The 23,623-nt window shown below is 40.2% G+C and overlaps 1 protein-coding gene across 7 annotated transcripts; it reads left to right on the forward strand.

Moving 5' to 3' along the window:
• The first annotated feature begins 6 nt into the window (after positions 1-6).
• znf821 (zinc finger protein 821) lies at positions 7-22,256 on the forward strand. 7 transcript variants are annotated; one of them, XM_085168819.1, is made up of 8 exons: positions 22-167; positions 6,016-9,040; positions 9,095-9,379; positions 9,419-10,257; positions 10,399-10,517; positions 12,073-12,171; positions 12,660-12,826; positions 14,373-22,256. In XM_085168819.1, exons 4-8 carry the CDS (start codon positions 10,173-10,175, stop codon positions 15,337-15,339), a joined length of 1,437 nt encoding a protein of 478 aa, XP_085024945.1. In that variant the 5' UTR covers positions 22-167; positions 6,016-9,040; positions 9,095-9,379; positions 9,419-10,172; the 3' UTR covers positions 15,340-22,256. The 7 variants fall into 7 exon arrangements, with proteins under 7 accessions (XP_085024927.1, XP_085024920.1, XP_085024952.1 ...); XM_085168826.1 differs by having other exon boundaries at positions 18-167; positions 6,016-9,379; positions 10,379-10,517; XM_085168801.1 differs by lacking the exons at positions 6,016-9,040; positions 9,095-9,379 and having other exon boundaries at positions 7-126; positions 10,126-10,257.
• The last annotated feature ends 1,367 nt before the right edge of the window (positions 22,257-23,623 follow it).

The following is a 23,623-nucleotide window of genomic DNA, read 5'->3' on the forward strand; positions in this document are numbered from 1 at the left end:
GGTTCGCGAAAGAAGAGCTCAAGTTTATCATCAGCGTACAGTAACGTTAGCTGTACGGGAGGACTTAATCACAGTCTGTGCCCCTTACTCGAGACTCCTGCCTCATATGTTCACTGGACAACATGGGTAATAGTTGAATTATGTCTTCATTATGATGGGAGATGTAGGTAGGTGACTGTACTCAACCCTTTCTTATCATTTACTAATTGCTGTGTGGCTTGTTCGCTTCCATCGTTCTCACAGTAACTATAATGGGCTAACGTTAGGCTTGTTATCATTAGCCAGCTAGCTGATGTTATCCCGTTGTACTCACTGACTGGATATCTAAATAATTGTGCATAACGTGACGTGCCGTTTGCGTCTGAATGTGTGTCATCTGCCACTTGCCTCACAAAGGCGATTTCATGACCTGACGAGATTATTTTGTTGAGAGGGCATATTTTCGCTCGAGCGTGCGGAAGAGTACATTTTCACCCGGTCAATGTGGTGCTGCGGTCAGTTTACTCGTGGCAGTCAGTGATGACGACTACATGCAATGTTATGACATTGACAGTCCAACGGTTTGTAGCGACATCTAGTGTTGACTGTAGGATATGCAGTTAGAAAGAGAGTTGAAAATGAAATTACAAGTGTCATGATCAATTGTAGCACTACTTTTTCTTATTATTATGGCTAGAGGGAGCACAAAGGTATCACAAACTGTGCGAGAGGCTCAGAAATAGTAAGGCTTTTGTAACAGAAAAATACCCTCAGCTTTGTCAGTGTCCAATCAGTGGAGGCATTTCTGTGCATTTTTAGAATAACAAATATGCATAAAAAAAAGTAAATGTTCATGTTTTTTTTTTTAATTATTTGAAATAGCACTGTCGCCTCACAACAAGAAGGTTCTTGGTTTAAATTCAGTCTGAGGCCTTTCTGGATGTACTTTATATGTTCTTTCCACATCTATATGGGGGGTTCACTCTCCGAAAACTCTTAACTTCCTCCCACAGGTCAAAGACATGCATGGGGTTAGATTAAAGTGTGAATTCAAGTGTGAATATGAGTTTGAATATTTGTCTCTATGGGTTAGCCCTGCGATAGATTTGCAGCTTGTCCATGGTATACCCTGACTCTGACTGGGATAGGCTACAACTGCCCCACCCCCCACCCCTTCACTCAAGGAAAGTGAAGGACTGGATGATCATTTTATTTAGCCTATAAAAGTACCTCTATCCTATAGGTTTATCTATACACTTTAGTGGTAATCTTAAAAATATATCCCTGTTAATCGAAAAATGCCAAATTGAATGTATTTTTTATGTGTGTATTTATTGTAAAAATTCTCCTATGAGGCCCTAGCACACTCCCTGGACTGCCGCTCTCACATAATTTCATTGTGTAAAACAAAAGACTTATATTGTATAATGTAAGTTACAGAAATACTGAGTATATATCTGTGACTAAACAGAACTGAGTCGTTGCAGTTTTCAGTTTTGTTTTTTTGTTTGTTGTAAATCTAAAGATGTGCTATTTATTTGTTGCATACTGTACTTTTCTTTTTTTAATTTGGTTGTCCAGAATCACTCTAGAAGGCTTCTGTATGTTGTCAGTTTCTTCATTTGGCCATACAACAGGAAAAAAAGTTTACTTTGTCACTGTGACAGGATGCAGCATCCCGTTGTATGTTGTGTTTGTACTCTTTGTCTAATGGCAACATAAACTCAAAAGTGTAACTGACTTATCAAATGTGTAAGTGCAAAATAATTGCTTGAACATTAATTTCCCCTTTCTATTTAATAACAATATTCATAATACAAGAATATAATTAGAACAATAATTTAACCTAAGAATAGGATTTGACACATTAATCCCTCAGTGTCCTTTCAGATTATGGGTTTGTTTTTATGTTTCTATCTATCTATCTATCTATCTATCTATTTTCGGTAGATTTCAGACGCGTGGGTGAGTTCTTATGATAGTGTTTATTGGGGATGTGATGTGCTGAGTGGTCCTTGGATGGATATTTATTAGTTATTAGTTGAGGTGTCATTGTCAGGTTATACAGAGCTTATAAAGTTACATAGGAATCATTGCTTCGTCAAAACCGCCCACAGCAATTTACTTACTTTAAATTGATATTTGAACATGGTCGGGGTTTTTTTCTCCCACACGACCTGAATGCAGCATAGTATCTTTCACTTGAACTCCCCTGCGTCCCTACACATCCCACAATGCTGTTCGACGTTAGCTTCATTCCTTTTACGTTTAGATATCAGCTGAGCTCGTGCTGCGCTGCAGTTGTTCGCGGGTGCCAGCGGATCGGGATCGGAGCAGCTCGGAGCTGCTCGGAGTCTCTCTGTCCGGGCTTGGACATCGTCTTAACCCGATAATCGGCTGAAGAAGGGGCTTTTAAAAAAGACAACAACAAAAAAGACCGCAAGAATGTGACTCTTAAATGTGCCCGTTTTTTTTTATTTTTTAATCTCCGAAAACGACCCAGTTTCTGATCTAAACGATTAGATTTTTTTAATATTATTATTTTCTTCATCATCTGCTCCCTCTGTCCGGAACATACTTGGACCGTCCGGGGTTAGGATATTCTTTTTTTCTTTTTTTTATTTTCAATTTTTCCAACCGGTTTGGGCAGTAATATGTCCAGGCGAAAACAGACCAACCCCTTCAAAGTTAACTGTAGGTATTTCAGGTATTGTCTCTCTTACTATTTCACGAGTTTTATTGATGACACTTGCGCTATCCGTGTATACTTGGGTCGGTTGACATGATCACGCTGCGAGGCAAGCATTGTGAGTTTTCTCTCTCTCCGTGTATGTGTGTGTTGTTTGTTTGTTTGTTTGTTTTATCTATATTTGTAGGATATAAACATCGTAACTAATGATATTTGTGTTGCCAGACAGCTTTTAAAGAGCCAGGATTTAGGCAAAAGGCAGTTTGGGGTTCAAAAGTTGTTTTTTATTTTTTGAGGTAGAGGTAGGTTAGGGTTAGCACTTTAATTGTGATGGTTAATGTGAGGGTAAGGGGTTAGGGAGTATTTTAACTCTTTGAATATTGTCCAAAAAGATATGCATGTGTATCATAGTTTAAAAATGCAGTCCCAGGACACCTACTGTTGCAGGAACTACCACAGAATTAGTTTTGAGTATTTTGGCTGGTGCTTTTGTGCGTGCATTGAGTTTTGGGTTTGTTTGTGTGTTTGTTTTTCATGGGTGGAAGTTGGATTTTGTGAGGTGGCTGTAAGTGTGATTGGTCCACATAGAGCCAATGCAAAGAGTGGTAACTTCCTTATCAGAATTCTTTGATTATTTGATAAACAAACATGTATTTTAAGTTTGAGTAAATCAAACCCCATTTACCAAGACTACTGGTTAATTTTTTTAAAATATTACAGTCCTGGTGACTTTTCTTCATATTGAAGGTAAAAACCTTTTTGGAATGTGCCAAAATGAGTATGTTTGGGAACAGGTTTTGCCAAAATAACAGATAAAGCCATGAAATGTGGCAGGTTTGTAGTTGATGCCAAGCTGGTAAACTTGTGTGATCCTGCCCATGAGCCCTATAACTAGAGACCATCTTGCAGTGGGATCACACCAGTTGTGACACATGCCAGAATACTGACATTTAGACTCATTAGTACTAAGTATTCAGCACTCATGAGTTGGACCACACCCATCTTCTGACTTAACCATTATTTCGCTGAAGAATACAGATATGTAACATTTTGTGTCAGCGCCTTATAGCTTTTGTGACATTACTGCACTGGCAAAATTTGCCCACAGACACATATACAAACAACTGTCAGCATTTTCGAAATTCAGTTTGAGGTATCTCTATGGTACATTTTACCATGATGACACACACAGAATCACAAGTAGAAACCAATAATAGCTACTCTATCATGCTTGGTAATAATGCAGTAATAACTACCATGCATACTTAATGCCAGCGTGTTGACAGGTGATGCAGCCACTTTGATCCAATCTTAGTGCGGTCCCACTTGACCACAGTTATTATTTACAGGTATGTGAAAACAAAAGTAACGGGCATAAAATGGGCAATAAATGCAGTGAGAGCAAGCTCAGGTCAGATGCACTCAACAGACTAGAAAATCAATAGTGACCATCTTGCAAGGTTTTTCCAGCATAATTTTAGTGTTTACCACATCACAGAAAAACCACCCACACAGTGATAAAACTATCAGTCAGTTTTTATGTAGGGTTAAATTTAGTCTTTAACCTGACTCGCTTTTTCATTTATCAGTTGTTTAAAAATAACTAAGATATGTAAGATACCCAATACTCTTACCTTACCTGCATGTGGCATCATCCCCAAAAGGCCAATTTTGAGCCAGGAAAAAACTCGTCTGGTGATCAGAAGGCATTACTACACTTTAATGCAAATACTCAGTACTCGGGGAGCCGCACCACACACAATCTCAAACTCGGCTTCATTTAGATCTCATCTGTAAAGTTTTGTGTGTGTGATTAGTACTGTTGTTGGCACTGTCTTTCACAGTTCAATTTTATTTATACATGTCCAAATCACAACAACAAGCTACCCACAGACAGACCTGCCAAAGTACTCACACACATACAGGTACACAAGCTTATAACAATGCAAGCTACACTATTGCAGCATGTAATGACAAATAACTGAATGTGTTACATAATATTTGAAGGAGCACACTCCTGGTACATTTTTAAAAATAATTTAAGTAGCCACTATCACTTGTATTTTAATAGTGGAGCTTATTACTTGTTGGTGCTGATTACAGGCTTAAAATATTTTTTATAAATATCTCTCCTTTAAGGCCGACAAACTTATATTGACTAGAAATGTTGTGTGAAAGAATCTTTCAGTTAATTTAGGTATCAAGGCTTGTGGCTAACCATGTTTCTGGTTTCAGTTTTGAGGTGTTATTTTTGTCAGTTATCTGCTCTTTTTTTAAAAAAAAAAAAAAAGAAGAAGTATGAGGCATTTAAAAAAAAAAAAAAAACCCCACCTATGACTAAACCATGAACAGAAGGGACAGAGGTTTCAGCTTGTACAAACAGTAGCTATGTGTGCACTTGATTCAGTTTTCTCTGACAGCTCAGATTTAGGACAAGATTGCAGGAGAGCATTACTGAGCACACAAGCAGCAAGACTTCCCCTGCGTTGTATGTGTTTCTGTTATTTCCCCCTTTCTTCCTTTATTGAATGATACGTCTAATATTGTTCTGCTACACAAACACTTTTCATGCTTACTTTCTAATTCTGTTCAACATCTTAGTCTCCCATCCCAAACAATAATTTAAGATTTTAATTAAGATTTTATTTTAATGGTAAGCAATCATCTGAATAAACAAACATCTGGTTTCTGTTGTTTATATGTGATGGTTTGCTGCTCATCTGTTAAATAATTTTTTAGATAAATAATAATTTCTTCCATTTAAAGAAGGGACCTTGGGCTTACTGGTCGCTTACAGTGTAATGCATACTGACAGTAAGGATTACTGATATTTATTGACCAAATTCTATTTTAAAATGTGTCATATTTTTATAAAGCACAGATAAATTTATTGAAGCAGATCTCAGGAGCTCTTGGGAGACCCTCTAATGTAGATATTTTGTTGGTGACTCATCTTTTACCAGGATGCTCTTGTCAGTGCTTACCCTGCTGACCTTTTATCTTAAGCTAGTTTTTGTCCACTGAAGGGGATTGCCCAGTGTTATCTACTGAAGTATGCTGCGACCCTCCTTTCTAAAGATAGTTTGTTTAAACTTCTGGAGAAATGCATCTCACACTTGCTGCAGACCGCAGTCATCCCTGTGAGCTAATGAGCTCATTTGTTGCTCTGAAACACCTTTGAGAGTGAGCGAAAGGCCTCAGGAGGCCCCAAGACTGTTGTATAATATATTTTTTAAAATTCTTACCCAGATCCATGGCACGAGAGTGTGAGTGCAGAAGGACACCTTTTGCACACCAACTTTCATTCTTCCTCACCATGATTTGTTTTACCTGTCTTTTCTTGTGAGGTATGAATTGCATTCAAAGAGCTGTCCCCTTTGAGTGGGTCAGACCAGACAGACTGACAGACCAGACAGGCAGGGAGACAGTCTGACAGGCAGGCGGGCTGACACACATGCACATGCTCACACACACACACACAAATGCACACACTCAGTAGTACTCACACACACACACATACACAGGGAATTCCAGACAATGATACAACAGCGGTGTCTGTCTAGCTGTTAAGTTTGATGTACAACAATACTTAAGATTGTTATGCATTACATAAAAGTATTTTGTTTGGAGGTGGTGGTGCATACCCTTGTGGTGTCAAGTGGATGCCTGTCAGGGAAGTACAGTATATTTGTGTAACAGTATATGTGAGGCTTTGGTTTTGGTTTCATAATTTTTCTGTACCTAAATGTAGAAGTTCTGAAAAACTTTATTAGTATTAACTATAACAAATAAGGTGTTATTTCAGAATATTTCACACTTTATATGTATTGTTGATCCAACTATGAAATTGAGTTCTCAGGTGGGGGGGCTGTTATGAATCCAACTTTGAGTCTCGTGTGGCTACAAGGTGTTTGTATCCTAATCTAAACATGTAGGTTATTCATGGTGAGAACTGATCAGATGTCTGGCCCACTGTCCTTGTTCTCCAGAAAGTCTGTGGACGTAAGGGTGGGGGGGGGGGACAGTGGCAGTACTTCTGCAGATTCAGACAGTGTTGTGTGTCTGCATGTGTGCATTTTTGGAGGGGATGGCTGCTGAAAAGGAGAAGGAGGGGTCTTTGAATTCAACAGGACCCCCATTGCTCTGTGTTTGAGTAGAGTTTTGGCATTCTGTCTTTTGTCTGTTTTGTTTTGCGCGCTACCCCTCCGTCACCCTACCACCCCCGGCCCGCCCCCCCCCCCCCCCCCCCCCAACCAGCCCTCTCCCTCTTGTGTGTGTCGCTTGGCTGATGAGTTTGTCTCTTTGTCTGGATTCAGTCAGACACTGCGTCACCTCCTGCCTACAGACACACAGACTCAGAGATAACATCGCAGTGCTAGAGACTGAGGGAGCGAGGAGGGTGGGTAGTGGTGATGGTGGTGGCGGGGGGGAGCAAGGAGAGACAGATGTACAGACAGAACCGTAGCGGTGGGGGGATGGGTATCTCTCACACATCAATCATTGGCTTTGCGCCGAGAAGCCAGCCTGTTGTAGTAGTTCACAGTTCAATACTCGGACCCACTCTAACGAATGCTTGGATTTCTGTGGGAAAAGTGCCCAAACTGTGTTCACATACCAACTTCTCACAAGTAGCCAAATGACTAGCTTTAAGATTATACTTCTGTCTTGCTCACACAGACAATAAAAGAGAAAGTGTGTGTCTGTGCACCGTGCACAGTACCTCAGGATTGTGATGAATGCTGTAATTACTTCTGCCAGTCTCAGGTAACTGAAGTCAGGATCTCTCTCTCCCATCTTTTGATCTGTGTAAATGGAGAGGGAGCACACAAGGGAAGAAAATTGGATTTTAAGCTATCATTAATTTTCGCTATCTCAAGTGGTGATGTTCCTATGTGTGAATGCCAGAGGACCAAGACTGCATCCAAAGGAGCAGTGCTGGCAGTTGAATGAGCGTTTGCGGAGTCCAGTGTAATAAGAAGAAAAGTGAAGGGATTGCATCGCATCCTGCAGCCAAAAAGAGCCGCTGTGTACAATAAAGTGTGGCATCGCGGCAAGTGAAATGAGCTACATATGGGCTGTCATGGTGCAAAGCTTTATCCTCCCCCTCAGAGCTGATGGTAAAGATATAGAAGTAGACAGAGCTCCATATATAAGCTGGGAGGACAGAGGGCGAGCCAGGCTGTTCAGTGTGTGGGTGGTACTGAAGGAGAGAGAGAGAAACGGAGCAGCTAGGCAGTTAGCTGGAGGATAACAGTGCAGGCTGCTACCCCCGTGGGACTGCAGCATGGCTGTCGGAACAGCTAGCATGTGTCTGTGATTGTATATGTGTGTAAAAATAGTGGGGGTTGGGATGCAAGTGAAGTAAATGTGCATGCATATATGCAACTGGGCTTGTCTCGCTGCTTTTGTATGAATCCTGCTGCTTGTTGTATAGGTCATATAAAACCAGATGAATCTGCTAAGAAGTTCTTCTCAAGCTGATCGTGCCCCCAGAGTGTTAAGAAAAAGGTAGAATGGTTTCAATAATTTACTCTCTGGGACAGCTTTCTATCTGTTTTGCTCTGATTATAGGTTTTGTTTTCATTAGCGTGTTATATTTCTGCAATAATCTCAAGATTTTTTAATTGTAATTGGATGGCGTGATCCACATTAAGTGTGATAAAACCATGGAACTTCAGCGATAGGTGAAACCACTTCTATTAAAAGATTTAAAGATTTATACCTTCTTGTGATACACTACAGTAGCAGATGCTGTAATGAAGTTGCTATGGAGATAAAGCTTTCATATGCCGGGTACAATGTATGGGTAGAGACAGTTGCTCAGAATCGTTTTCTTTTTGTGCCCAAGGCAGGATAAAATTTCAGAGTATATCTATATAAGAAGCCTCATTTGGAATATCATCAGTTCTTCTGATTGTGCAGTCAGATGAAGATATTTTTGAGCAAAAGACCTTCAGTTCTTTTTGTGCTTCACTATAGGCTGCACTAAACTCATCAGATTCTGTCATACACAATCCAACAGGCAGTCTTGTTGTCCCTGGTTCTGATCCAGCATCTGCTGAAGTGGAGATTTCTCTCTGAAGTTATGTCAGGATTCCAGGTGCCTCTTTAGCTTCCTTGGCAACATGTTGGCATTTTTAACTCCTCCCAACAACAGCTGCAGTCAGGCTGAAGGCCAGTGACTGTCAGTCATGACTTTTTAATATTTAACTGCACAAAAAGTATACCTGCAGTACTATCAAGGCACACTGTTATGGCCCAAGACGCATAGAACCAGATGGTAGTAGTTGTCCTCTGTATAAGATTATTGTTCTATCAATGTCCAGGATATGTTAGGGACACATCCTCATTTGTATTTCTCAGCATCTTTAGGTGTTGGGGCTTTTTGCTGACAATACACCCTGTACCGGGGCAGGTCCACCACAGGCGAGTCAGATCTGGGTGTGTGTCCCTAACATCTTGGCGCACAGCTGGGGTCTTTCCTCCTCATCCACAGCCATTGACTGCAGCGCTAAGCAATCCCTGGAATCACCTTGAAGGTGGTGGCATAGGGTTTGGCTGTGCATCTCCAAGTGTTTAATAAGTTTAACTATGGAATGCTAAACTGTTGCTATCCAGCCTCAATGCTCTGCATCTGATTTCAGCTGAGTGTATCACAGCTTTTTCCCATGGTACTTATAGTTCTATAAAGTAGACACTACAGAGAGTGTAGTGTCTACCAGACACTACACTCTCTGTACCAGATACCAGCCCAAAGTACCAGATCTGGTCTTTGGGCAGAAGCAACTATTTCTGATGGGATTATAAGCTGTTGACCAGTATCAAATAACATTTTATAGTAACAACCTCCTTCAAAAGTCTGTTCCTGGTTAGTGATGGAGGGTATTTTTGTCATTGTTCTTGGAGTGGCAGTGGTGCTGCTCAGCACCTGGTTGCGTCTCTAAGTATACCTGCCTTGACAAAGGCTCACTTTGATTAAAGTCATGATGTGCCTGAGTGCGTTTCCAGTTGATTGTCCCTTTATTCAATATTTCCCACTTCATCCACTTTTGCTGTTGGGCTTCTAAGATTAGCAAATCTTGCAGCCGCCTCCTGCCACTGGAGTTCCAAAACTACCAGCTTTCGTCATTTTCCTTTGTTCCACAAGGGTCTATCTGGAAACAGGCCCACTCCTACTCTTCTTCGCTGAACGTAGCTCCCAATCTTAGAAGGATGGAGTGCTGATTTAGCCTGTAGTACAGTTTCTGTTGGTGTCCATTTCCAACATGTTGTTAATACTGGCATGACGGGTCTTAATGTTGTGTCTCAAGACTATGAGAAGGTCAACTCCAGTCTTGTCTTGAAGCCTAGTTTGAAAGAGCTTGTTGGCTTTTTCTACATGTACCACAAGTGAGAAAGTCAACTTTTCAAGAATCTTACCGACGGTCCTTCTACTGTCTTTCTATCTCTATCTCCAGGGCCATTCCACACTTCAACCATCACAGGACTCCAGCACACTATTAACATGGATGGCAGAGACGAATTCACAGAGGACAGTGAATGTTGCAGCAACAACTCCCAGGAAGTCCAAGGGCAGGATAGCTTCTCAGGTACAGGATGGAGGGAAGGGTCAGGGAAGGACTGTTGGACTCTGTAGGAATGTCCTTGGAATGAGGGGTGTTAGTGAGAATAAGCCCTGCCCTGTGTTTTGTTGTCTGTCCGTATTGATAGGGCTGTGTTTGCCTCCATAGAAGACAGCGATAGTGACCCAGAAAACCACGGCGAAGACTCGTCCTCCAACACCTCTGCTGACGACCACATGACCACCAAGAGAACGCAGTGTCTCCTACAAGGAGCAGGAGTCAAAGAGGTGAGAGGGCTGCTAATTTAGACACCTTCACTCTAGTGTTTGTTATGATGGTGCTTTGAATGGCAATAATGTTTATTTCATTCTAACAAATACAAAAAAGGAACATGCACAAAGGTTGTGGTAAGGTTCTCATAACTGGAAAAAGATTTTATCTATTTCTCACTGTGTACTTCTTTGAAAACAACTTCTTGGCACATCATCAATTAGTTTGAACACAACTTATGCATTACACTAGAAGAGACCATACTGGTAACGTTGTGGTGTGGAATAAACACACAAACAAAACACGACAGAGATTTAAAAAAAAAATGAAGACAAGTATCTGCCCTGCATCTGTTTGATTATGAAATATGTGGTTTATAAACGAGTTGGTAGGCGTGAGAAGAATTTATCAACTCTCATCCATCAGTCGTGCATGAAAAACAAGTCAATGTGAACCGTAATTTGCATCTAGATGCCCACCCTGTCATCTGCTCCAGTTTTATGATGTTTAATTAGGTTCATGCATCTGTGAATTTAAAGCTAATGTGCTGTGCTAGAGAATATTGCAGATATTTCTCCTGAGATAACCGGAAAGGAAGTAGTGATATTTCACCAAAATCTTTCTATTTGTATGCAAAATAACAATTAACATAATAAACGTTTGACATTTTTGTTTTACTACTTTGAAAAGATAAAAGTGAAAATGATAAATAATCAGTTAAAAGACATCACTAATATAGTAAAAGTGGAAGAAAAAGTAGTGGGCTACCTACTTAGTACATCTACAGGAGCCATGGAAACCCATGCCATGAAACCACATGCAGTTACTGAATCAGCAGAGCGTTGGTGAATTTTATGCACTGCTCTGTAACTTTACATGATCTGCCACATTCACAGATGAGTTGCTGTGGTTCCTAAAAGCTTCCACTTTGCAATAATACAGCTTACAGCTGATCGTGACTGTTTTTGAGGGAAGAAATTTCATGAACTGACTTGTCCTTGCAACGCTGGCATCATTTTACAGCAACACACAGGAATTCAGAGAGCAAACCATTTTTCACAAATGTTTGTAAAGGCAGACCATATGGCTGTTTGATTTTATAGACCTGTGCAATGGTTCGAGAACACCCGGATTCAAAGATGAAGAGGTCTGGCCCAATATGTTTATTCAAAAGTGCCCTTTGAGTTATTAGACACCCCCAGGTTCAACCAATATGTTTTCTGCCTGCACCTTCTGTTTGAAAATGTTCTGTGAGTCACATCTGTCTCAGCACACAGTGTGATGTCACTGTCAGTGAGTCACCGGGACTTGTGGGAATTTTGCTCAGCCATACACTCAACACATCTTCATCCACTTGTGAAAATGCTTCAAACCAAAACAAGGCCCGTTTTAGTGTGGTGCTTACGTTTTAACTGCCATCATACAAATTGGAAATTTTAATTTAATAAATAACTCAGAATTCAGATTTGGGATTTACAACTGTAAGACGATTTGATGTAGGTGTAAAATCATTTGAATGTAGTGTTAGATGTGCTTCTGAAACGAGTTTAAATGGTTCTTGACTTTCCTCAGGAGAGCGAGGAAGGGGGAGAGCACAGCAACAACTTTGTTTGTCCTCTCTGCCCGCTGGATTTCAGCAGCCCAGATAAGCTCATCTCCCATGTCTACCAGGTAAGAATAACATCGTCTCACCTGCCCCGATCTAGTACAGAACCAAAAAAAGAAATGCAATTTTCAAAGCCATGTGGCAGCAGCCTATCTGCTCTGCAATCTGTCTACTTTGTCATATAGCTGCATAGTTTTGTTTTTATGGATTGTAGGAATAGTGCCACGAGCATTAACTGTAATTGTTATTGTCGTAATAAATTTGGTTCAGAGTGGTCTCCCAGCCTTTTTCTTATGTAAACGTTGTATAAACTCTGTATGCTGTTTGCATTTGTACTACCATGCATAACAACCACAGCATCAATTATAACTGTTGCAGACATGAATTTAAATATTATAATTTTGCTTTTCAAGTTCATAATATTTTAAATTTATATTTCCTTTGTTATTTTTTCCTTTGCAAACATTGCAAACTGATAATCACCTGCAATACAAAGTTATCATATCTTTTAAGTTTGCTGCTTTTCTCATCTCTGTTTGCTGTCTTGTAACAGCACACGACTATGATGAGCAACACCAAGAGCTATGTGTGCCCAGTGTGTGGGCGAGCCCTGAGTTCGCCCGGCTCACTTGGACGCCATCTTCTCATCCACTCCGAGGACCGCCTCTCCAACTGCGCTGTCTGTGGTGCACGCTTCACAGACACCAACAACTTTAACAGGTTGAGCTCATCTCTGCTGTAGCTCTCATCTCAGGTCTTAAATGCAGATTGAATATAGATGTTGTGATATAATTATACTAACCGGGTCCTGAAGTTTCTGTGTTTATTTAGTGCTTATTATTTAATTATGTTATTTATCTTAAAAATTTTAAAACGATATCTCATATGTGGTCCCTTTATGACAAGGTGAAAAGACACCACTGATTCAGAAGGATGAGCTATTTAAAATGAGGCCTTATACTTTTTCTAGTATCTAAAAATTGATTCTGGCAGGAGTGTAATGTAGAAACATAAAAAACTGCATGCTACTTTTTTCTTTTTTTTTTAAAGACAAACCTTTTCTTTTGTCGAACCTTTGAAAATATAAATTGAGTAAAAAGAAGTCACATTTTCTCTTTAATACATTATAATAGAATGAGAAAGAGCAACGGTTTTCCAAGTGTGGGATTAGACAGAATGCAGAGCATGAGGGATGAATAAAATTAGTACTGCAATGACAGATTTAATGGAAATAAACTTGCGTGTTGCTTAGCAACTACCATTACATTTCTAATTTAAACAGAACTGACAAGGTCAGGACGCATTGTAGAAGGAGAAGCAGTGTGAAGTGATAAAAAGGAGAGAAGAGAAAAGTCATGAAGCATTACAGTTGGCAGAAGCATTTGCTGCTAAGTTTGGAAAAATAAAACATAAATACTTGTTATTCTAAAGAGAGACAAATAAAGGCGTATCTTAGATGTACGTGGAAAAGCTGTTTCATGTTGTTCCAGCCAGCTACAATAAAGTAACATAACCAGCATCTGGCAACCAGTGTTTTCTGAACAGTCACCTCCTCTGAGGCTGTTAACAGCCTGTTAAACTTCTCTCCAGAGAGCTAGCCAGAGTTCATTTGACGCATGGCCCTTATTCCACTCTGAAGCAAAAACGTTTGGGAAACGACTAACACGGAATCAGTCATCTCTTCCCATTGCAGCTTGACAGAAGCTAAATTTTACTGTTGCCTAAAATATGTGACCATACAAGCCAGGCTAACAAAAAATCAAGGCAAAAACAATGCCTGTCAGTCTGATGTATGAAGCCTTTGTTGCAGGCTGGTGGAAAAAAATCCCTGTGGGGTGAAATCTCAGATTTCAGACTGCTCTGAACACTTAGTTTCAGATAGTTTAGTGTTTTGTTTTTTTCTCCTGCTCTTGTCTCTGTGTAACGTAAGCGAGAGAGTATATCACAGATATCGTGATCTCAGGCACGCTTTGGCTGTGTGCACAGAAACCCCACCTAGCTGTTCAAAACTCAGAAGAAAGTTAGTTTGTGAGAGAGCTAAAAGCATTTTACTTAGACGCAGTATAAAATGAATACGTTTATTTTTAACAGGAAACAAATCTAGTCTAGGAGACCTCAAGTGAAAGGCTCTATGATCCCCACATTAAAGATTTAGACAGGAGCAAGCCTTCTATCAGGGATCTAATGCTTCCCTGGAAGAGTCCAGACCACTTAAAAAAAATAAAATAAAAAAGGATGTTTACCTGATTCATGTATCCTGTCGTAGGGAGAAGCTTAAAGAAGTCCTCGACACAACTAGGATGGATTTTACTGGGGGAAGGGACACCAGTTCCATGTCCCACTCCCTCTCAAGCAGCCCCATGAGCAGCCCGGGCCCCTGCACTGACTCTTGCCATGGACCAGGCCCCAGTCCCAGTTCGTGTCAGGGTCCTTGCCCGTGTCAAGCAACTAACCCCAATCCCAACCTATGTCAAGCCCAACGTTCCTGCCAGGGGCAGGGTCACATCTCAAGCCAGTGTCAAGGCCCCAGACCATGTCATGGCCCTGGGCCAGGATCAGGACCGTGCACAGACCAGGGACCCGCATTTCCCTCACTGCCCGATAGTCTCCTCTCCGAAGGGCCATCCCTCGCCTCAATCCCTGATGCACTCAACTCCTCCTCTTCAGGCCTTCCTCCTATCCCTGATATCCTGAGCCCTATGCCGGTGTATCCTGCTGGAGTGCTGCTGGTGTGCAACAGCTGCGTGGCTTATCAGCAGCTAGTGGCAGCCCAGTCACCGATGCGAAAATGGGCTCTGCGTCGGAAGAACGAGCCCTTGGAGGCCCGACTGCAGCGTCTGGAGCGTGAGCGCACGGCAAAGAAGAACAAGCGGGCGTGTGAGACAGAAGAAGAGAGGGAGCTGAGGCGGCTGCGGGACCGCGAGGCCAAGCGCATGCAGAGGATGCAGGAAACGGAGGAGCAGCGGGCACGCAGGCTGCAGAGGGACAGGGAGGCCATGCGATTAAAGAGGGCCAACGAGACACCAGAGAAGAGGCAGGCCAGGCTGATCCGCGAGAGGGAGGCAAAGAGGATCAAGCGACGGCTGGAGAAGATTGACCCTGCTCTGAGGACACAGATAGAGCACGATCCTGCCGCCATGGCTGCCCTCACAGCAGACATGAGTCTCTTCCAGTTTCCCTGCCCTATGCCTGTCCCCTCCATTGATAATGGTCTATTCATGAAGCTGCCCTAGTGGGTCCAGGCCAATCGGGTAAGGGCAGAATCCAGTTGGCTTCTCGCAGCATCATTAACCTCTGCACTGCGCCATCAGGCTGCCTGTTCACAGAGAACCTCTCAGCTCGATCTGCGTCGAACAGCTTCGCACACAAGCTGCTTTGTTAAATACAACAAAAACTTCTTCAACGTCTTTTTTTAAACAGCCTAGAAAACCTTGGGAACAGGGATGAGAATGTTTCTTATTGTATGGATGATGACATAAGAGCATGTTGTAAAGAGATTTTATCTGTTGCGTCAGTGGACTAGCAGATTTAACACAGTTCATACTCATAGGAGCAGTTACACTTCCTTTGAGGGGACAAAAAAAAATAATCATTTGCACATGGACCTTCAGTGACAGGAGAGGGGACTTTGTAGCCACAGTCCCCTCTCCTTTCTGGTCCACTCCGCCAGCCCAGTGACTCTGATTTCCAGGTAGCTACACCTCTCTCTTCAAGCTGCTACCATGGGTCCCTGGGAAGTTCATGTTCAGTCAAACTACTACCTCAGCTGGCGCCGTGGTCGCGCCCTCTGTCCTGTGGCTTACTGCGTTCCAACTCCAAGCTTCCAAAGCTCTATATGTACTGTACACTACTACCGAGGATGCAGGTCATTTTTGTTTGTTTTCTTTACATTGTTATGTTTGTATTTATCATTCAGGCACTTTAATAGGACACACACATTCACAAGTGATTTTAAAAACAAGAGGCGTTATAGATTCTGACATAAAGTTTGAATGAATGTCCTATTGAACGTGTTCAGTGTTGAGCTACATTCCTCTTATTTCATCTCAATGCAGTCCACCTTTGTACATTCTCTTTGCCAAGATACAACTCTCGCGTCTTTACACTCCGAACATTTTTGCCAATGTCATTTATATTTTGACTTTCTTTTACAGAGGTTTTCTCTGGCTCTTAAAAAACAACAAAAAAGTAAAGTCATAAAGTCTGTGCTGCTGTTATTGTACTGTAAAATACATTAGTTACCTCTTATATGTTTGGGCTCATTGCATTGAGGAATATTCTATTCCTGTAAGTGGTTGCAAAGAAACAGTACACAACATGTTACCCGTTGACCTCAGAATTTGTCGCATTACTTGAATTCTGCCCTAAAAGATGCATTTGTTTTCCTCATGAGCGGGTTCCAACACGGTGGGTTTTTACCGTCATACGGGAAATCATACATAGATAATGCAACCTCTGCTTTGTGCAATTTGTGTAGCATCCACATGTGTTGTAAGGCTGCAGTACCTTCAAGATGTGTAAACAGTACCACTTAAATTATGTTTTATATCTGCAAGTCACTTTTATGGAGTCACATGACAAGTGGAAATTGTTCTAAACACTTTTTTTTTGTTTGTTTCCTTCATCTGTTACTGAGCACTGGGGCTAACTTCACGGCACATACAGCCCATACCAGGAGATTCATTAACCTCATTCCAGCACATATTTATGCAATATGATGTGAATATATATATATATATGTATTTTTTTTTTCTTGTAAAAGTGTTTTGGGGTGTTTTGTTGATTTACAAAATGTTAAAATTAGAGGCCATGGTTGGATAACCCTCGTTTAATTTCCTGCCTGTTACCTCCACTTCTTCTTGTCTTTGCTTATCCAGATGCAAACATTTAACAATGTCAAATGAGCAGTTTCAGAAGTACTCTTTAAAGAAGAACGAGCAGCGGTTCTGTTTGAGTCACTCCTAGACGAGCCGCAACCCACCTGGCTGTTAGTTCCAGCAGGTTTAATGAAGAAAAAACAAAAGACAAAAAAATTAAAGGGAGTTTTGGTTTTATCCTCGGAGGCTTTTTTCTAGGAGTGCATCAAACCTCTATGCAACAGATGTTATTTATTAAAGGAAATTAATTCACTTTTCACTGAAACTATGCAGAATGCGACCTCAATTTTAAACAGACTTCAAAGCAAACAGTTCAGCTACTCAGGCAGTTTAACTCAGAGGGCTCAGGGCCTGGATACGGCACCCCAGCCCATAAGAATCATTTGTAGACCTGTCATGCAAACAGAACAGTTTTAGGCAGTTTTGGGACTTTTATTAGAGACACTTTTGTCTTTTTTTGAGAGATGTTTCCTCTTCCTAGTTCAGCACAAAAAGCAACAGGGTTTCACTGCCATCCTTCTCACTATACACTCTACCAAGGGCAGATCAGTGTTCTCAACAAAGGCTTCAGGTGTCGTCTCTTTCTCTCAGAATATGAATACTGGGTATTCTCAGAGGTTGCTCTTTGAAATTGCTGTGACCCTGTTTGTCCTACAACTTCATTTACTAGTTGAAAGGAAGTTCTGTGGACTCTGACGCGGCGCTGTTCTTTGGCAGCAGCGCTCTCTCAGTGTGGATTAGGTAAAAAACACTGCATGTCCTGAAACTGCACTCGTCCTAGAATGATTCAACATGAGCTTGTGTTCTGTTTGTTTATGCCTGCCTGTTTTTTACAGTTTAAACGAAAAATGTTTCAAGATGTTGGCCTTTCTATATTCTATCAGGATTTTCTCTCAATGTCCATGTTTACAAAAGAAGTCTTTCTGATCGAGGCCAAATGAATGAGCTAAACTGCTAATGACAACATGCTAGTTGTGATATCAATGCATTCTGACTGGATGGCACTTTGGGGGACGCCATCCTCTGTTACTGGAATAACAGATGTACAGACCGTGACGAAACCTGGATAAGAATGTGGAAATAAACATTGAATTTATTATAATGTTGGTTTGCAGCATTGTTTACATTTTTTGCATTGTTTTTTTTTTCCTACAAAGCACTGCATAAGATCAGTTCTGTTGTTTCCAAACTTTGAGTCCCTGCAGCCCATTGTCTTCATTAACAAGGGGAAGCATTTAGTTTTCAAGAATCAAACTAAAGTAAAAGCACAATCTCACCTGTAAATTGTGTTTATACATGAATCATTAGTTCAACTTAAACTCGCAGCATTACCACCCTGGTCATTCATTGTTTTAGCTGAAGTGGCTTTGTCCTCCCAGGAGAACCTGACCCCTATTTTTAGATACACTGGGTTAATTGGCAATTCTAAATTATCTATAAGTGCTAATAGTTGTAAAGGTTAATAGCTTAAACTTTAAGCACAGAGTGAGATCATCACTGAGTGCCAAACTTAAAAAATGTAGGTCTATGCATGTATCATCATAACAACTCAGGACTTTAGTGGGCACCATGCACGCTTAGACTGAAATTCATAAACATTATGGTGGACAGGGTGGTAGTTGACACTGACATCAAAATAGCCAGCTATGATATACTCCCCAAGACCATCAGGAAATGATGAAACACGAACAAGAAATGTCCTGCAAAATAACAGACATAATAAAATGAGAAACAAATTTCAGGACCTATTGTGATATACTATGTGAGGTAACCAGTGCAATTACTGAGGATACCAAATGCGCTCAAATCCCAAATAAATAGATTACATATTAGGGTTACCTGTGTGCATTTTACTTTGGACAGCTGTGTACAGACGTGTATCTTCTGAATGTTTCCATTTACTGAAAGTAAATTGATACATTTTATACAATTTGGCTTATAACACATATAAAACTAAGCTAATACTGTGTAACAATGTGACATGAGCACTTTTGTTCAGCAGCTCTTATTGTATACTACTATATTTACCAGCTATACATTACAGGTCAAGATGTGACAATCAACTTGTAAAATGGGTTATTCACAGCAACCTCCCTCTAAAGTGGGTGTAGCTTGTGTAGAACCAGTGTGCACCCACTTCTTAAAGCTGCTCATGAAAGCTGTATGCTCTGAAAAAAGAAGTTGTTTTTTTTTAAAAGCCACGACTTACCATAACATTCATGGCCATGATGGGATGAATGCATGTAAACCTCTGACCACAACTATAATTAAAAGCATTTTTTACCAAAAGAACTATATATTATATATAATCCTCTGAGAAGATCTTTTATATACTATTGTAGGTGTATAGAACCTACAATAAAGAAGCTGAAGCCACCAGTTTCTCTAAAATAATAAATGCACAACAGGACTAAGAATCACAGCACACAAGTTGGATAATTGTTTATATTTATATTTGTATATATATTTATATATATATTATATTGTGTTTACTTAACAAACATGATAAATGCAATGTCTCCAAGTTAGCTGTAACAATAAAAATACAATATCTTTGTGTCCTTAAAGTACATAGAATTAAAACAGCAAAACAAATCAAAACAAAAAAAAAAAAAACCGCTCTAAGTAGTTCACAGAGAGGTACAAATATACAGTACAAATCTATTTTATTCAAAAAGGATACAAATAAAAACGCAACAAAATAGAGATAGTAATGCTTTGTTAAAGTCAGGTAGGTGTAGGATATTCTAATGGAGCACTTTGGGTCGACAACTCTAAGGCTTCTGATTAAGATCAATACATATTGGTACGGCCATACGATATTAAAACTCACTATACAAAGTTCATACAACCTGGATTATACTTGAGGATTGAATGTTACATTTACATAATTGCATATATTTTGCAGATTTAGGCATTTAAAAAGATGCTGTTTTTTGTTTTGTTTTTAGTTATGCGTCACATAAAAAGCAGTGTCACCGTGTGCAGAAGGAAAAAAAAATAGTACAAAGTCATATCTGAAAATACACAGACTTTTTAAAACTTTTAACCGTTCTCATTTCTCCTGATTTAATTCGACATCAGCGGCACCAAAACAGTCCTAAATTCACCTTTGCAATACTGGATCAACAGGAAGTAGTTCACATAGAAATCCCATCGAGCAACGCCACAAAACATTGAAGAGAAAAAAAAAATAGTCACATTACCACCGATAGAAAAGTTTTGGCTTTATGCAGCCTTTCTCACTTATCCAAACCCGCCTCTGCTGTTCAGACTGTCAGAGCACAAAACACCACCCATTAATTCCTAAGGAGGAAAGAAAAAAAACCCTACAAATTCTGTGCAACAACAATAAAAACAACTGTGCATCTGTCTATGCATGTGAGGAATTAATAGATTGCCCTCCTTTTGCTGTCTTGTGTACAAAAAAAGTGCAGAGAAAAACCTCCTTTCCATTCCCACATATTGGAAAAAAAAAAGATAAAGGATCTGGATGTTAAATATGAGCCTAAAGAATCTATTAAAAACGGAATAGGAAATGTGTTTAAAAAGAAAAATTAATCCAAACCAAAACGTTGCAGAGTTCATGTCCCAAAGAAAGCCCACAGTCAACCTTTGAGACATCTAAATATGAATGTTTGTCATTTCTGATTCACTCTTATTCAACCTGAAACTGGGACGCTGAGCCTACCTGGAGCATCGTTTCAATTTCACATATTGTACAAAGCAGAATTTAAGGCATTAACGACAAGCATCATCGAAGCTATCTATACAAAAAATACAGCTATCTACAGAAACGCACAACCTGTGATTTCTCCGTGATTTTTTTTGTGTGCTTTACATTTTGAAACTCTTCAAACTACCAACAGATTTCAAACACTGTAAAGGAGGACATTTAGTGCAATTACTTACAGCAACAGACGATCAGTGATGTGGATCATTAGACATCTTTATTTGAGTGGATACTTCCCAAAAGCAGAGGGGGAAAAGAAAAAAGTCACAGGTGGCACTGCTCGCACCATTTAAATGTTGTCAATTGAATCCTGACCTTACACATAATGCTGAAGCAGCAATCGCGCCATGGTAATGCAGGACGAATGCATTGCTATTTGGCAAAGTGTGTGGTGTCGCAGGACAATAAACATCGATGAGAATCACTGAGCATAAAATACAAAGTGGTAAAGCAAAACACTACTTAGATTCCTATTAGAAGAGTAATTTAAAGCAAAAATCAGCGTGGAACGACTGCATCCGCCGACCTGCCCCGCTGCTTCAGAGTTAAGACAATGAAGGGTACAATACTGAGGTTACTGCATAGAGAAGACTACGTGAAATGTTTTCAGGTATTGTGTATATTGCTTACAGGATGAAAAACTCCAATCAGATGATCAGATATAAAAACAAAAAGAAGTCTGGGTTCACATGTTTGCTAGTTTGACTAACCTGTCCGTATCAAGTTTGACAGTTATTAGTTGAAATCTTTCCTCCTGTCCACACCGGCTGTAAAAAGGTTCATTTCAGGCCTACACTGACACTTAAGTGGGATGTGAGGGCAGCAGGTGAAACAGAGACATCCAGACTTGGCTCTCCATGGCCAGCTCTTCTGGAAGGACAGTAAGGGTTTTCTGAGTAGGACACACCTGGACCTTATCAAGAATGCAGGAGACACCTAGACCACATGTCCGAACAACCTGAACTTCGTCCTTTCAGCGTCGATGAGTAGCAACTCTACTCTGTGCCCTTTCTAAAAAACCAAACTCCTCACCCTGTCTCTAAAGGCTGAGCCCCAGCACTCTTTAGAAGACGCTCATCTCTACTGCGTGTACCCACAGTCTCACTCTTTCATCATTCTCCACAACTTGACGTCTTCAGGAGTCTGACTTTCACAAGTCACAATGTGTATCTCCAACAAGCATGATATGCGGGTGTTAGGATAACCATGATATTTTTTTTTTAAAGAAAGAAAAGAAATACTGACATATTATTAATACACACTTGATAATATCAAATAACTGTCTAACAGTTATAGTTACAGGTTTTGTTTTCCACATCCCTACAATTGTTAATACTTTTCGGAAAGAAACTGCACACGTAATAAACTAAATTATTATTTTTATAGATATGGCACGACTGTTACATTTTAAACTTGTAAAAGTTATTTTAATGTGCGACTTTGCCATATGACTCCTGAAGCCCAATATTACTATTACACAACACTGCATTGAAAGACCGCTGTAGCTTTGAGAGGGAATCTTTATACAAGCAAGAATGGATAGGAGGAATAAGTAATATGTGTGCATGAGAGAAAGAAAAATGTGAACCCATCCTTTAAAACTGCTCAGGCTCAATCTCATGACCCCTTCTGTCTGCTGATAGAAGTTCAGTGAATCACGAGGATATAAGGGAAACACACAACAGTGTCTGGACCTCACAAACAAACTAGTCCATAACAGCACAGACACTTCAGCCGCACATGACAATAACAACCACAGAACTGATGCTGCTGTCTGAACACGTCGAATTTAAAAGATACATGAAATATTCCTAAGTAACTTGCCAAAGGTAAGTCCAGATATCTATGGCAAAAGAAGTCCTTTTGATGGGAATGTCTGAATGAGGAATGTCGTCTGATTACGATTTTATGTATGGTCTAATTGCACTTATTTTTAATTACACCCTTTTTTGATTCTTTTTTTTTCTCCTGTAAGAAAGACAAAGGAAGAAACTGCAGCATTTATGTCGGCTAATTTGTAAACAGATTTAGAAACGCATGTCAGTTTTTTTTTCCTCTCGCCACAAAGCCCCAACAACGATACTTTAAACCTATTCCCTTCATTAAAAAAATAAACTACTGTACTGTGATTCCTATTTAAAGGTCAGTATGAAATAAATGTGACATCTGCTATGTGCAACACAAGACAATCTTAGGAACCACTGGATAAAAGACACCCTAGTATCAATGCAAAACGTACACTTTAAAGGTAAAAAAAAAAGAAGTTGATGATGATTGTGATTTCATTAGAGCCGGGCAGCTCTTGGATGTGCACTTCAGTAAATCCATTAAAAAAATTTAAAAATATCAGTGAAGTGAGAAATCCAGGTTCGGACAACGACTTCTTGAGAAAATTTCCAAAGGCTTTGTTTGTGCAGGATTGCTAAATTAATGAAAATGAGCACTAAAAAGAGTGCATCGCCTTTAAGAGTCAAGGGATGAGAGGGTGAGATCTCACACTGCACATTTATCGAGATTTACCACACCCCACAAGAAGTTCCTGGGAGAGGGCAATACGGATCAGTATAGCATACAACATAGCATAAAAATAACTATTGCTTTAATCTGGTTACTGAGCAAGTCAAGTTTAGAACATCACAACCCCACTCATATACACAAAAAACTACTACACCCTCCAACTCCGGACTCCTGGGCTGTAGGTGGCAGTGCAGCCAGCGAAGTAAAAAGGGAAACACCTTGCTGGCTCATTCCCACAGGTGGCTTTAGTGATGACCAGCCGGTGCCTCCTCCTTAATTACAAAGTTCACAAGAGAAAACTAAATTCCCCAGTCTGGTTGTGAAAGCTCTGAGGTAAACTGAGGAGAGGAGGCCATGACTTTGGAAGGGAAATTAAATCATTTAACTAAT

The sequence above is a fragment of the Neolamprologus multifasciatus genome, chromosome 1, assembly GCF_963576455.1.
Source record: "Neolamprologus multifasciatus chromosome 1, fNeoMul1.2, whole genome shotgun sequence".
Lineage (NCBI taxonomy): Eukaryota > Metazoa > Chordata > Actinopteri > Cichliformes > Cichlidae > Neolamprologus > Neolamprologus multifasciatus.

Coding starts and splice junctions, on each gene's coding strand:
- znf821 (XM_085168777.1), top strand. CDS start 2,634: ATGTCCAGGCGAAAACAGACCAACCCCTTCAAAGTTAACT. Junction 10,258..10,398: donor AGGGCAGGATAGCTTCTCAG/GTACAGGATGGA, acceptor TTGCCTCCATAG/AAGACAGCGATAGTGACCCA. Junction 10,518..12,072: donor AAGGAGCAGGAGTCAAAGAG/GTGAGAGGGCTG, acceptor GACTTTCCTCAG/GAGAGCGAGGAAGGGGGAGA.